The sequence below is a fragment of the Sprattus sprattus genome, assembly GCF_963457725.1.
Source record: "Sprattus sprattus genome assembly, chromosome: 4".
In the NCBI taxonomy this organism is placed as follows: Eukaryota; Metazoa; Chordata; class Actinopteri; order Clupeiformes; family Clupeidae; genus Sprattus; species Sprattus sprattus.
In genome coordinates, this window is record NC_137923.1 from 46,929,608 (window position 1) to 46,944,361 (window position 14,754).

At 45.9% G+C, this 14,754-nt stretch overlaps 1 protein-coding gene across 1 annotated transcript in view; it reads left to right on the forward strand.

Moving 5' to 3' along the window:
* csmd3b (CUB and Sushi multiple domains 3b) overlaps positions 1-14,754 on the forward strand; it is a gene marked incomplete at its 3' end in the record, with an annotated part of 385,413 nt that overhangs the window by 224,845 nt on the left and 145,814 nt on the right. Inside the window, exons 14-21 of the mRNA XM_080837924.1 lie at positions 280-606; positions 2,309-2,503; positions 3,194-3,332; positions 3,678-3,865; positions 4,231-4,419; positions 7,205-7,321; positions 8,611-8,826; positions 9,554-9,742. Of these exons, the coding sequence (XP_080694050.1) occupies positions 280-606; positions 2,309-2,503; positions 3,194-3,332; positions 3,678-3,865; positions 4,231-4,419; positions 7,205-7,321; positions 8,611-8,826; positions 9,554-9,742 (1,560 nt within the window). The remainder of the gene's footprint in view (positions 1-279; positions 607-2,308; positions 2,504-3,193; positions 3,333-3,677; positions 3,866-4,230; positions 4,420-7,204; positions 7,322-8,610; positions 8,827-9,553; positions 9,743-14,754) is intronic.

Sequence of the window (14,754 nt, forward strand, 5' to 3'; positions counted from 1 at the left end):
TCTTCCCTTTACCTTTGCTCCCTCTATCTCTCTCTCTCATTCTCTCTCACACACACACTCACTCATATACACATGCACATAAACATACACAAACACACTCTCTCACACAAACGAACACACCCTAACACACATACCTATACTCACATACACACACACACATAAACATACACACACACTATCTCTCTTTTTGTCTCTCTCACACACACACACACACACACACACACACACACACATACACCATTCTATCTCTCTACATGTGCTGTTTTTCCCCCCTGCCAGTTCCTTGCCTGTCAAACTTTACTGCCCCAACGGGGACAGTGCTGTCCCCGGATTACCCGGAAGGCTACGGCAAGAACCTCAACTGCGTCTGGCTGGTCCTGTCCGAGCCGGGCAGCCGTATCCACCTAGCCTTCAATGACTTTGACCTGGAGGCGCCCTACGATTTCCTGACAGTGAAGGACGGCGAGTTCCTGGACTCCCCCATCCTCGGGCGCTTCTCGGGAGCTGAGGTGTCTTCGCACCTCACCAGCAACACCAACATCCTCAGGCTGGAGTTCCAGGCCGACCACTCGATGTCCGGCAGAGGGTTCAACATCACATACACCAGTAAGTGTCATCTAACAACGCCCAGCGGGCATCCGGGTTGACTGTTATTACTGTTCAGCCACAATTCGATTTTTCTGTACGTGTGCTTATACATTGTTTAAAGGTGTTCCTACTGTGTGGTGTGCCTTATAATGTATCATTTGCACAGATGGCCACACATATGCACACAAACACAAACATAGACCTGATACTATGCATCATTTGTAGACTTGAAAATTACTTTTTAATGTACAAAAAAATACCAAATACGAAGACGTGAAATGTCATGATGATCCATCAAGTCTTCAGACCTAGAGGGGAAAAAAACAGGCCACTAGTCTAGTTTGCATTAGGCACCAGTCATTACGAACCCTGCCAGCCTTGCCCTTTTTTTTTTTTTTTTTTATGGAGCGACACCCGAACTCCATGCTGTCTTTAAAGAGCTGTCAGGGTCGCTGTGATTGAGTGCTGTTAAACGTGTATGCGCTCTGACAAGCGCCATGTCCTACTTGCAGGCTCTTGCTGTCACAAAGCATCCATCAGTGGCTGAGGGGCTGCCTGCTGTTTACCTCAAATCGAGGGTCCTGAACGCCACTACCCAACTCCCTCAATAAACACACAAACACACACATACACACACAAAAACGCATACACACACACGCACACACACACACACACACACACACACACACAAATGCACACACCCCCCTCCCCATCTCACAAACTTCTTCTCGAAACCATCTGTTTCTGGTTTTCTCACATACTTCAGAAAAAGTCCTCACAAAACAGCTGGGAGGGATAGTAGTAACACTAAGTAGCTTCACAAACACCCCCTGGCTAATTAAAAAAAGTGTGTTTTTATGTTACGGCCACACAACAAAAAAAAACACCCCCACCCCAGCCCCAACCGCCTCCCGCTATGTGTTCAACCTAGCAGCAGGTCATCACTAAGTTTACTAAGAGTGCAGCTGGACTTCGGGCAACTGTTAATTAATCGTAGCCAGCACTGATCGGTCTGGGTGTTGTATTTCGAGCTGTCGACCGATGATGAAGTGTGTGTTTGCACACTGTGCTGCAGGTGTGCCCCCCCCCCCCCCCCCCCCCCCCCCCCCGCTCCCCAGGAGATGGGTGGGATGTCCCCTCCTGCTGAGGGTAATTGCAAGCTTGATCTAACACGCATAATTTGGCTGCTCAAAGCTTTTCTCGAGTGTATGAGTGTGTTCTCTATAGGGGAAGAACCGCCACATCTACAGTCTCCAGAACAAAAATAAACAAAGTGATTTGGTCACAGTCCAACAGTTGTGAAACTTTAGTCAGACACTCTGAGTGATGTTTTGCACAGTCCAAACCTGAGGTGTCAGTTAGATCATCGGCAGGTTCTCCAAGGCTAGATTGATCCAGAATTAGCAATTGGCATAAGATAAGGAATCTCACTGCTGTGGGACTACTTCCCTCCACAGCTTTTGGCCACAACGAGCAACAAACAAGCTTTTCTCGAGTGTATGAGTGTGTTTGCTATAAGGGTAGAACCGCTAGAACCGCCACATCTCCAGTCTCCAGAACCAAAACGTGATTTGGTCACCGTCGCACAGTGACACTTTGGTCAGACACTCCAAGTCATATTTTGCACATTCCTGACCTGAGATCAGTCAGTCAGGTCATTGGCAGGTGTGACCCAGGGTAGAAGTGACTCTTACTGCTTGTGGGACTGATGCCTCCACAGCCTTTGGCCACAACGAGTGCCCAGACCCCGGCAGCCCGCTGAACGCCCGCCGCTTCGGCGACAACTTCCAGCTGGGCAGCTCCATCTCAGTGATCTGCGATGAGGGTTTCATCAAGACGCAAGGCGCCGAGACCATCACCTGCGAGCTGGCCAACAGCAAGGTCATGTGGAGCGGGCCCATTCCCAAATGTGAAGGTAATGACGGTGATTAATAATGTCTTCCATCCATCTATACATCCATCCATCCCTGCCTTCCTTCCCCTCTCTCTCGCTCCCACTCCCTCATGCCCTCCCACGTCTTTCTCTTTCTCTCTGTCTGCCACCCCCTCTTTTTCTCAGGACAGGTATAGGGCGAGTGCAGAGGATTTGGGATTAAATTGTGAAGGCAATTATCCCCAGTCTGTTCGGCGGAGAGACGGAAAACTAAGTAGAACGGACACCCACCTGCGGGGCCGCTCATGCTCCCTGAAGGCAGGGGGGTGGAGACCAGGGGATGTGAGGCCAAGGAATGGGGGGGTTGGGGTGGAGTGTGGGGGGGCAGGGGGTGGCTAGAGAGGGGGGTGCTTGCCGTCAGTCGTCTCACATTAGTCATGCTGCCTGTATTCTCTGGCTCTGCCACGTCCTGGTTGTGTTCTAACGCCGGTCTCATACGGAAGATAAAACGCGGCTGCTGACAAGCAGCGAGACAGAGCGGGAAAAAATGAAAGTCTAATCCAGTTACCCCCAAAAAAAAGCGGCAAAGAAGAGGAAAGATATTAAGACAGGAAAGGAACAGGAAAATGAAGGAACAGGAAAAAAAGGATGGGAAATCTAATAATAGTACTCTCTCTCTTTCTCTCTCTCTGTCTCTCTCTGTTTCTCCCTCCATCCCTCCTCTTCTGATAGCCCCATGCGGCGGCCACTTCTCGGCTCCCAGCGGGGTGATCCTGTCTCCGGGGTGGCCGGGCTACTACAAGGACTCACTGAGCTGCGAGTGGGTGATCGAGGCTGAGGTGGGCCGCTCCATCAAGATCACCTTTGACAAGTAAGTAAGCACCCTCTGTGTGTGCACCTGCCCACCCTCTGCGTTCCCCTTAGCACGTGGGAAGCACCCTGTGTGTGTGTGTGTGTGTGTGTGTGTGTGTGTGTGTGTTTTTGGTGGCCTTCAAAGAGTTTTTATGTCCATTAGTCAGAGAGCAGACTGTGGTTAAAGGGATTTTTGCGAGGCCTTGATGATGAAATGAGCGGTTCCACGCACGTCTACCGCCTACAGCCATATTCAAAGCTCTCTCCCTTTTTTCATTTTTTATCTCACTTCTCTCTCTTTCTGTCACTCTCTTCCTTCCCTCCAAAACCCCTTTCATTTCACGCTTTTTTTATGTGGCCTCAGATTTCAGACGGAGATCAATTACGATTTCCTGGAGCTGCACGACGGCCCCAATCTGCTGTCTCCCCTGATTGGCTCCTTTAACGGCAGCCAGGTCCCTCAGTTCCTGTTCAGCACCGCTAATCACCTGTACATGCTCTTCACCACTGACAACAGCCGCTCCGACAGCGGCTTCAAGATCCTCTACGAGAGTGAGTATGGCCAAGGGAGTGGAAGGGGATGGAAGGAGGTGGGTTGTGTTGGGGTGGGGTGGGGATGGGATGGGGCGGGGTGGTGTCATTACTGCATAACACGAGTGGATAAAGCACACATAATCTTAGCTGAAGCCCAGCGGGTGAGCTGTACAAGTGTAACGCAGTATGTAATTTATGCCAGCAATAAGGGTTGTTTGAAGCCTTCATTTTTTTCGCCACTGAGGGCACGGTTAAATAACACCAACTGATGAGCTGACACGCAGAAGCTCCTGCTGGGAAATTGCGCTGGAGTAGTTATCTGAGGCGAGTACATAGGGCCTAGTGATGTTGTTTGTTTAGTTTTATATTTGTTTTCTACTCAGGCGTCACTGTGGATACCTATTCCTGCCTCGACCCTGGCATCCCTGTGAATGGCCTGCGCTACGGCCAGGACTTCTCCATCGGCTCAACGGTGTCATTCGGCTGTGACCCGGGCTACCGGCTGAGCCACGAGGAACCACTGGTGTGCGAGAAAAACCACTGGTGGAGCCACCCACTCCCCACCTGCGATGGTGAGTGCCATCGCCATGCCCATGGAGATGCGATTCTAGGGTCCCGTTTAACGTCATTGGAGAAGTGTGGCAGAAAATCCTCAACACAGGCTCTGTGAGAAAGGCCCGAGCCTTTGGGATGTAGCCTGGTAGAATGGGGTTGCAGGCATGAACACACAACGCAGGAGACAGTGGCTTCCATAAAAATAGCTACATTTATTTACAACAGGTTTTTTAAAAACCCCAAAACATACAAACACAAACTGAACATGCTAAAGCCTATACTAGACAAGGTACCAAAAGTGAGAAAAGCATAGATGCAACAAAATGATGAAGAGACTCATGTGTGAACATGTTCAGGAGGGAAAGTCCTGCTTTTCTTTGTGGCTTTGTCTTAGACAAGGTTGCAGGTTTAAAAAAAAAAACTGATTTGCCACAAGGGACACCATAGCTATCTTTTTCATCTCACAATCTGTCAAGAGTATTTTTTCCTTTCATCCCACATTTTCACCACACTCATTTCCGCTCACTCTCTTCTTTCTCCTCTTCTTTATAATTTTTTTTTTCTTTGGGAAAGTTAGCCAAAGTGAGACAATGCCATTCAATGTGTTAGCCATTAGCCTGTTCCCATGAGGGGAGCAAGGAAGGCAATTTGCTGTGATGGCTGCTTCAGGTGATAGGAACTGATCTGCCTGTGAGATTACACATCTAAGGGCTACCTTTTACCTGCCTGGTCTGTCATCCTGTGGCAGCACCCCCATACACCAACCGCACCACACCTCCACCCTCCCAAATGTTGAGCACATAAAGTACGCATTTGGGGTTTGGATGGCAGTCGTTCGGAACAGTGAGACAGCCTTTCCCCATAGGAACGACTGTTGAAACATAGCTAGGGGAGAAAAGAGAGAAAGAGAAAAGAGAGAGGGAGAGAGAGAAAAAAGGTAGCTAGACCTTTGAAAATGGCAGTGTGTGTGTAGACAGGGCAGGCAGATTGCTTCAGCCTTCGGTGATCAAAGAAGCAATTTCAGAAGTAAAGTGCCCTCAAAAAAATGGAAGAGGTTTATAGCAGAACGGTAAACAATCTCTCAAGTTCTGTTTGTTTGTTTGTTTTTTTCTTACTTTGCCTTTAATGTTTGTAGAGAACAAACCGGCAAAAACTCTGAGTAGGTGAGACAGAGAGGGGGGGAGTAAAAAAAACTGACATTGAAAGAGTAAGCTCTAAGATCTTTTTTTGGTGCAGGATTCTGATATTGGTATGTGACATTTTTTTTGTATTATTGTGCTTACCGCTCAGTAGTGATATAAAATTAATTATTGATGTGCTGATTCACTGTCTCGGACTCGAGTGCGTTACCCAAAAGGTGGAACCATGCAGTTGCGATGCAAGGGTATTTTTAAAACCAAAGTTTGAACCATCGAGGTAACTACATTAGTTACTTACATAGTACTAACCATCGTTAAGTGACACAGATGTTTCCCAAAACCAAAGTTCCACAAACGTTTAAAAAAAATGGTCTTTAAGTTGTGTAGGTTGAACTACTGTACAGCTCTCGACCTGTGGTAAGAAACATAGCTCCACATACTTCACTGATGGTTCATCAACTGTTAGTTTTGGGTGTCCAAATGAATCATCATAAATGTATTCCCATTCCTGGTTGATATTTGACGCTGTTAACCACCATGCGACCCAACTTATAATTGCCTTATGCAAAAAACACATGATTAAAAGGCCCACTTGCAGAGACAAGCATGTGAGGTGATGTCACACACCTGCAGGCAATAATGCGACATGCTGCTCCTCTGCTTCTCTGTTGATAATATGTAGCGTATAATATTAACAGTCTCCAATTGCAGAGGAGGAATACGGAGTATTCTTTACATAGACTTAATGATAATTATGCTAACTACAGAATTACTTCAGGCTGGATTTAAACCCATTACTACCCAGGTGAGACCGCTTGGGGAGCCCCAGAGCTGACAACAGAACAACAGAACAACCTCGTGTTTATTTGTAAATACCAAAACAGACACCTGTTCAACGTAAATACACAAAGGCCTATAAAAGTGTATTGAATGCAGACAGCCATTTGAAGAGGTAAGACTATATGAATGAATTAGTGTGCTGGATGACCTAGGAATTTGGGAATGAAATTGAGGTATCTGAAGTCTCAGTATCTTGGCCTTGGCACTCATCCCTTCTGTGTCCACCCCCTGCCCCCCACTCCACCCAGAAAAGCCTTGAAACACAGAGATAAGCATAGATGCAACATAGATGAAAACATAATGAACAGACTCAAGTGTGAACATGTTCAGGAGGGAAAGTCCTGTTTTTGAGGTCTCAGTATCTTGGCCTTTATTAAAATATGCAGATGTGTCAGGCCACGGTCCACTCCATCATTAACCATGTTAGTTTGAACTACTTACTAACTTGGTTCGAACTTATATAGTACGATGTTGGTATGACATTTTTGGGAAACTGTCGTTCTTCAAATGTTAGTTTAACAATGCCATAGTGTCATTAAGGATGATTCATCATTCACTGCTTTATTCAACTTGCTAGGGATCAGACATGTCTGAAACATCACAGGCAGAGGAGTAAGATCTTTGTTCATAATTCCCTGAGTTCTCAGAGTTATACTGTGTGAATGCTTTGACTGTTTCCCCCTAAGTTTGCATGACTAAGCAATCTCTCTCTCTCTCTCTCTCTCTCTCTCTCTCTCTCTCTCTCTCCCTCCCTCTCTTTCTCTCTCTCTCTCTCTCTCTCTCTCTCTCTCTCTCTCTCTCTCTGTGCTCTTGTCCCCCGCAGCTCTGTGTGGGGGTGACGTGCGTGGCCCTGGCGGCACCATCTTGTCCCCAGGGTACCCCGAGATGTACCCCAGCTCCCTGAACTGCACATGGACTGTGGAGGTCAGCCATGGCAAAGGTGAGCAACGCAAACCATCCCCATCCCATCTGCTCCACTTCTGTTTCTTTTTCTGTTTCTGTTCTTGCAGCAAAAATTAAAATAAACAGTCCCCCATGTGACAGCAGCACAAACTCTCCCCGACCTCATCCCAGCTTCGAGGTCAGGATTCGGCCACAGTTCCCCCAATCCCCCGAAGACAACCCTGTTTCATTAAACATGTGCGAATCCCACAGCCTGCCAAACAAAGAAGATAGAAAGGAAGAGGGTGGACGTTTGGGAGGGAGTGAGAAAGGGAGGGGAAAACTTGTTTTTTTGTTGTTCTTGTCTCTCTCAGCTCAATGTGATGGGTGTTAGAAGGCTTGTTTATTAAAAGATGTATCGCTTGCAAAAAAAGTAAGCACTTGGAAAGTGAAGCGCCAACCCCACTGTGAACCCTAAATCCAGCTCCTGGGGTCCTGGCGGTGCTATCTGCTCTAACGCTAATCCCCACGGCCATCGAGCAGCAATTACTCGGCACATTTCTCCTGTAATTGCAACGTGTAAAACACTTCTAAAGCCTAGCTTATTATCGGACCATGGCTCAATATTGCCCCCAGCACTGTATATATCGAGTATCTTCTTAGCCTAAAGCCAGCTGAGATTATCTCATTAGGACAGAGAGGTAACGTCACGGCTTTTGCCGATTTTGCCGACGAGGGAACACAGAATGATAGCTGGAGAGAGTGCCGACTTGGGTTGTTCCGTCGGCTGTCCGATTTTGGGTCGTTTGAGGATACAAACTGCTGTGAATGCAGATTCAGCTGTGTGTGTGTGTGTGTGTGTGTGTGTGTGTGTGTGTGGGTGTGGGTGTGGGTGTGGGTGTGGGTGTGGGTGTGTAGAAGCTGCCCATGTCTATGAAATATCATTATACAAGCTTTGGGGTTTGGAATAATGAAAGTTCCTTCGGAATTTTAATTTCCCATGGCTGCTAAGATATTCAATATGGAAAATCATTATGTTTCCCTGAATAATCACACCAGAATTGAAATACACTTCTCTCAATCTCACTCCATAAAAAATTTAAATAAAAAATAAAATCCTTAGTCTCATTTTTACTGACCTAACCTTTTTTTGCGCAAGGAGATTAAACCACATCGAGACTCTTATTTCCCCCTCCCCCACTTTTGATTCTTTATTCTCTAACTTCGCCATGTGACAGATTAAGCTCTCATTTGAGTTTAATTAGATAACTTCATCACGGTCCAGTGGGTGGCTTGACCCGTATCGTTGAGTCAGAGGCCCTCACGCTTTTTGCCTTGTCACGACAGGCGTCCAATTCACCTTCATCACCTTCCACCTGGAGGATCACCACGACTACCTGCTGATCACAGAGAATGGCAGCTTCGTCCAGCCCCTGGCCCGCCTCACCGGCTCCGAGATGCCCTCGCACATCAACGCCGGCCTCTATGGCAACTTCAAGGCCCAGCTCCGCTTCATCTCTGACTTCTCCATCTCCTATGCTGGGTTTAACATCACCTTCTCAGGTTGGCAGACTGTAGCGGTGTGTGGGGGTGGGTGGGTGTGTTTGTGTGATATTACCTGTGTCGATGTGATGGTATTCTTGCCATGCTTGGTAATAACTTAAAATAAGGGTTTCTTAATGCATTCAACTTGACCCATTAAAATAAAGATAACCGTTTAGTTTTTTTACCGGCATAAATCTGTTCTGGTAATATTTAATGTTCTAATTACTAAATTAAAGTGGTTAATGATAATTAAATATACAATATCAAATGAAATGAAATGAGGCAGAAGACAAACATGCACTTTACTAATGTTAATTATTGATATAACACAAACAAGCTACCAACCCACTTTCTATCTCACTCAACCAACTCACACCCACTGCACCCACAGCACCTATGTAGACGTAGTAATTGGGTTCTGAATGGTTCCTTTAGTCTGAGCCCTCTATCCAGAAAGTGCAGAAACCAGGCTTAGACTGTAGATGACAGAATTTTGTCATCTGCTGATTACTGTTGGAATATCCAACAGCTTGTCAGATGCGACATGTGATTCATACTCAAGATAGCCATGATTCAGACTCATCATGTGTATAAAATCTAAATCATAAATAATTGCTGGCAAAACAGATCATAAAGTGGGCATTTATTTGGAATGAGAATGCACAGCCACACAGAATTGTCAAGACCCACGTAATTTCCATTCATCAGTGTGAACTTTGAACTCTGACCTTTACCCTCATCTTAGAGTATAACCTGGAGCCGTGCGAGGACCCTGGAGTGCCACCTTACGGCCGCCGCAACGGCTACAGCTTTGGCATCGGGGACACGCTCACCTTCTCGTGCAACATGGGCTACCGCCTGGAGGGGGCGCTGGAGATCATTTGCCTGGGAGGGGGGCGGCGCATGTGGAGCGCACCTCTGCCAAGGTGTGTGGGTACGTTGTCAGCTGCTTTCATTCATTCGCCCCCCCCCCCCCTTCTCCCTTTATTATTCCCTCCCTTTCTATTCCTACCCCTTCTTTTCCTCCCTTCCCCGGGAGCGCAGAGTGCCTCACATGGACCGGCTGCCTGTTGCGGTAACTTTTCATCCGTTCTTTTTTTTACGACCGGAGTCTGATGGAGGGTCCTGTCAAACGTCTCAGCAGTCGAGTCCCGAACTTCTCGGCGCTGCAGTGTAGCGGACCAACAGCGGAGTACATCAGGCCTCACCTGCCCTCACTAAGCTGTCACGGGCAGATAGCTCATGTCTAATCGCAAACCCACTCCAGCTTGCTCAGGCGAGGGACACACACGGCTGCGCTTTAGACTAACATGACGGGACTACAAGAGTTTATGTCAGGATAAACGGGATAGGGATGGTGTGTGAATCTGTGTGTGAGTGTGTGAGTGTGTGTGTGTGTGTGTGTGTGTGTGTGTGTGTGTGTGTGTGTGTGTGTGTGTGTTTGTGAAAGAGTGTCAAACTTGATTAATCAGAATAAGCGACACGCACACACATACATGACCATGTTGGTCCTGGCCTCATAAGAGGTTACGACAAAAAGCATTCCAGATGCATGTAACAGCAAGTTCTCATCAATGCTGACTACTTCCCGTTTTGTACCGACTCTGCCATTTCCCTGTCGACATGACACACAAGTGCAAGCTTCGATTCTACGACTCACACTCTCGCGTCGGGTTGTATCCTCGTCATATTGCTCAGCTAACCCAGGTGGTGCCGGAATGAGGGAGGGATGCCATACGGCATCTGTTAACCCCCCCCCCCCCCCCCCTCCCCCACTCACACACACACACACACACACACACACACACACACACACACACACACACACACACACACACACACACACACACATACACACACACATTCAAATAGATCGGACCTTAAACAGTATCTCCTGGAAGTCATCCATGCGTATCCAGGCACTGGGCATGGACAGAGTGGCAATTACAATAATGGAGGATTTTTTTCCTTCTCACCTCCTAAATGATCTGCCATTACGGCACTTTGCTTGGGGGCGAAGTCGGTCGCCAGTCATTTTTCACATTAATTGAAAAAATTAATATATAAATAAGTGTGGGTATTCATCATGGCTGTTTGTTTATTTCAAATGAGAAAAAAAAATGGTTTCTGTTATGTTTTGCTCTGTTATTTTTTTTGTTTTCATGCTTTTAGATCAGGAGAGCTTTTTTGGAATTGCAATGGTTGGCTTCCAGTTCCCTTGTCTACTGATATGGTGAAAGACAGAGCATCAATGAAGTGATATTTCCTGACTAGGAGTTGACATGGGTTGACAGGGCACTGGGCACACTCACACTTGGCATCCCTGTTTGCTGTGAAGTCTGAGGGAATTTTTAGATGTGGATTAGAAATCAGCTGCCATTTGGACGAACTTGGACAACAACAGGGGGAAAAAAACGCTAGTGTATAAATCACATGGCCCCGACAGCAGCATAGGGCCTCAACATTCCACTCCCATCCGTCTTCCATATTGATTTTTGTATTCCTCCCTCCAATCCCTCTATACAGTGCAAAAAATAAATAACAACAAAATAAACGTCCGTTTTGAAAATAAGGACAAATGTGGTTGGCGACCAACATCTAAGACTGGGGAAAAAAGGGAAGTGTGCGTAAAGACGGAAAGAGAGAGAATGCCGGAAAGAGCAGGTGAAGGAGAGAATATGGAGAGAGAGAGAGAGATGTATAACCAATACCCTCCACCGACCCACACTTAAAGTGCCACCTGTCCCGCAGCCAAGAGCTTCTCTGTTAAAGCCTTGAATGGGAGACAACCATCTGCACCCCATGTAGGAACTATCAGAGTCAGCTCTCCTCTCTGCTAACTCCTCTTTTCCTTTCTCCTCTGCTCACATGTAAAGAAAAAGAGAAAGATCCATGATTCTCTCTCTCTCGCTCGCTCGCTCCCTCTCCTCTCTCCCCTTTTCTCTCTCTCTCTCTCTCTCTCATTTTTTAAGGAAATACATCAAATGTCGATGCAGAGTCCCGGCGAGAGAAGTAGCCCCTTTCTTCGCGCGCTCGCTTTAATCTATGCCCAGAGATTAATCTTTCAGACAGTAAAGTGTGCCTGGGCTTCCAATCTTCCTCTTATAGTGCCATTAATCAAAGCCTACTGACGTTTATGAGGGAAGCCAAGCCCATTCGATGGTGAGCAATAAGAGTTACATTATGTGAACGCATATTATGTATTTTTTTTCTATTTTTTTTTCTCCCTTTTTTGTTTTTAAAACAACGAACAGAAGGGTGTTTACCGAGCCCCATTTAATGGCAAAATAAATGGGTGTTTTCCCCACCCTCATACCAACACACAGAATGCAGGATCGAGGCTTACTTTGCTGCCGGGCAATAACAGTGGACATAGATTTACATCATAACTAATGGCAGACAGTCCCGAAGCAAATCAGTATGTCTCTTGTATCGACGGACACATGTTTTGAAAAGAATTGATGAAGCACTTTGTTAGATGCTGGAGAAGCGTCAAGACAGATGGGTTGTTTTTCGAGGAAACCGTAGATTAAATTAGGGGCTGCTGCCATTTGGCGGATGGCCTCCCAACGTTAAGTAATGGCACCTCACATGTCACTGATCCCTCAGAACCTTCCAGGCAGGCCCAGCCAATGCCACAATAGAATAGTGCCTCGGCTTGCCTTGCATCACCCGCGGACGTAACAAAGAGAATAGAGAAATACCCTACCACCACCCCTCCCCACCCCACGCCCCGAAATAGAAAAATGATGACTTGAGCAGTGTTTCAGCACCCTTCATAGGCGCTATCTGGGTATCTCGTGCAGCCAGGCTCATATCGTGTCGAGGCCTCTCTCTATCGTCAGTTAACACAGAGCCGAGCTCCACCATATCATCAGAGACGGATAGTCTGTGATCCTCTTAGACATGATCTTAAGTGATTGCCTGATGAGGGATTGGTTCGAGATGACTTGTAATCCATACCGTATGCACTGGGTCGATTATTTACGGATCATTTATTTTTTATTTTGCCATATATGCCATATAAAAATTACTTTTATTATCTAACTTTTATTTTTCGCTTCTCTCTCTCTCCCCCTTTCTCATTTCCATGGATCTCTCACAGCAAGGAGATACAGATGACAATGCTTACCTTTCAAAATCATTTGACATATCCAATGTTTTCATTCACAGGCCTATCCATCCTACCCAAAGATGTCATTTTGAGAAACCTTGCTCTAGGATAAGATATTGGCAACTCAGTCACAGCCCCTGTATCATGACTTTGTTATGACAATTCCTTGTAGAGTGGGGAAAAAACGTTATCCTTTATTAATGGGCAGTTATCAATATCATTCTTTGCACTCCCTAAGGAAGTCAGAAACATAATTGCGCCCATAAAAGTGACACAAGATTATCGGTTACCGTGATTCCAAACTCTAAGAGGTCTCGACCCGTGTTTCAGTTTTCATGACCACATATAAATAAACCGTCATGATGGAGATGTGCATGGAACGGTAATTATCATGGCGAATATTAAATCAGTAATTCCGGAGATTTTATTTGCCCAGGTTTTTTTTTTTTTTTTATCATGAAACATAAAAGTGTCAGTTGGAGTGTGTAGGTGCAGGTAAATACACCGCTCTAGTGTGAGGCATGCTTGTGTCTGTTGTAGTGTCTTAAAGCATATTGTCAGGCACATCGCCTTGAAATCTTAAAGGAGCTATCTGTAGTTCAGACCCCCAAGTGTTTACAATCGGTACTGCATACTCCAAATATTGGAGAGCATTGTCTCCCCCCTACCCCTCCACTCCAGACTCAAAGGTCATGCAGGTTGCCAGGTTGAAGACACTGAACCAATACCTGTGAGCGCAAGACAAGCTTAACATTAAACTTCAACAATGGCAAGGGACGTCTAGTGTAACATAAATAGAAAAGTAGATCAGCTAATTTATAGGTTTGCAGTGTTTCTATTTGATTGCAAATTATAAACCAACTCATTTGGAATTTTATATAATCTGTCAGGGCTGGCTATTTACATTAGCCAAAGCTAACCCTGTTATCCCGAAAACAAGCCCACTGCTGTAGGCTACACACTGGAGTTGGAGTTGGAGTTACTTCTTTCCAGACTCCGATAATGATGAATTTAACAGATTACATATAAATCATTTCACATCTATTTTAGAGTCTGTTCTTCCTTGTCGCAGCCTGATGCAGATACCAGTTATGAAGTGCCCTCACTAGTGTCAAGTGAAGCCAGTGAGGGCTGATCAGATGCTGTTGATACGAGAGGCAGAAGGCGGAGAGGATGAGCCAGAGAAAGGAGTAGGAGGGGAAGAGAGTACAGGTCCTAGTGGTACAAGAGGCAAAGGAAATTATGAAAATTCTATTTGGGCGTCAGTAACTGTTCAGTGTATAGAGTAATGACTTTCATAAATTGAGTACATTTAGAGTCAAATGCCGTTTCTGTCATATATTTCTGTCCGTTGTTGCCGAGGTAGTGGCTGTTGCTCCTCCTGTGTGTTAGCATGACACGTTAGCAAGCTGTACTTAGGATCAATTTACTGGCTTTGTGTCTCAAATAATCGCTGCCTTGATACAACAGCAGCACACGGATCACAGAGTATGAATGCAAGTACTGGAAAGTTGAAATTACTAAACAAATAGTTTAGGTTAGCTAACCTTAGCTGAAGCTTAATTCTTACAAATTCATGGAAAAATTAGCCAACCGGGCATCCATCTTACAATCCTTCTGGCCATTAGCGGTCTCCGTCTTTCAAATGTATATCCAATATTTACCTGCAGTGTACTACATCTCTGGTCATGCAGTTTGATAGAATGAGGCCAAGGTCTTTTTGGTTGGATAGGATCAAACATTATCCCTGTTGGTCCAGTTAATTTGCTTAATTCCATGATGGTTGCACGAAAAGGGCAGAATCACACAGGCCAAAATACAAACAGACGTTT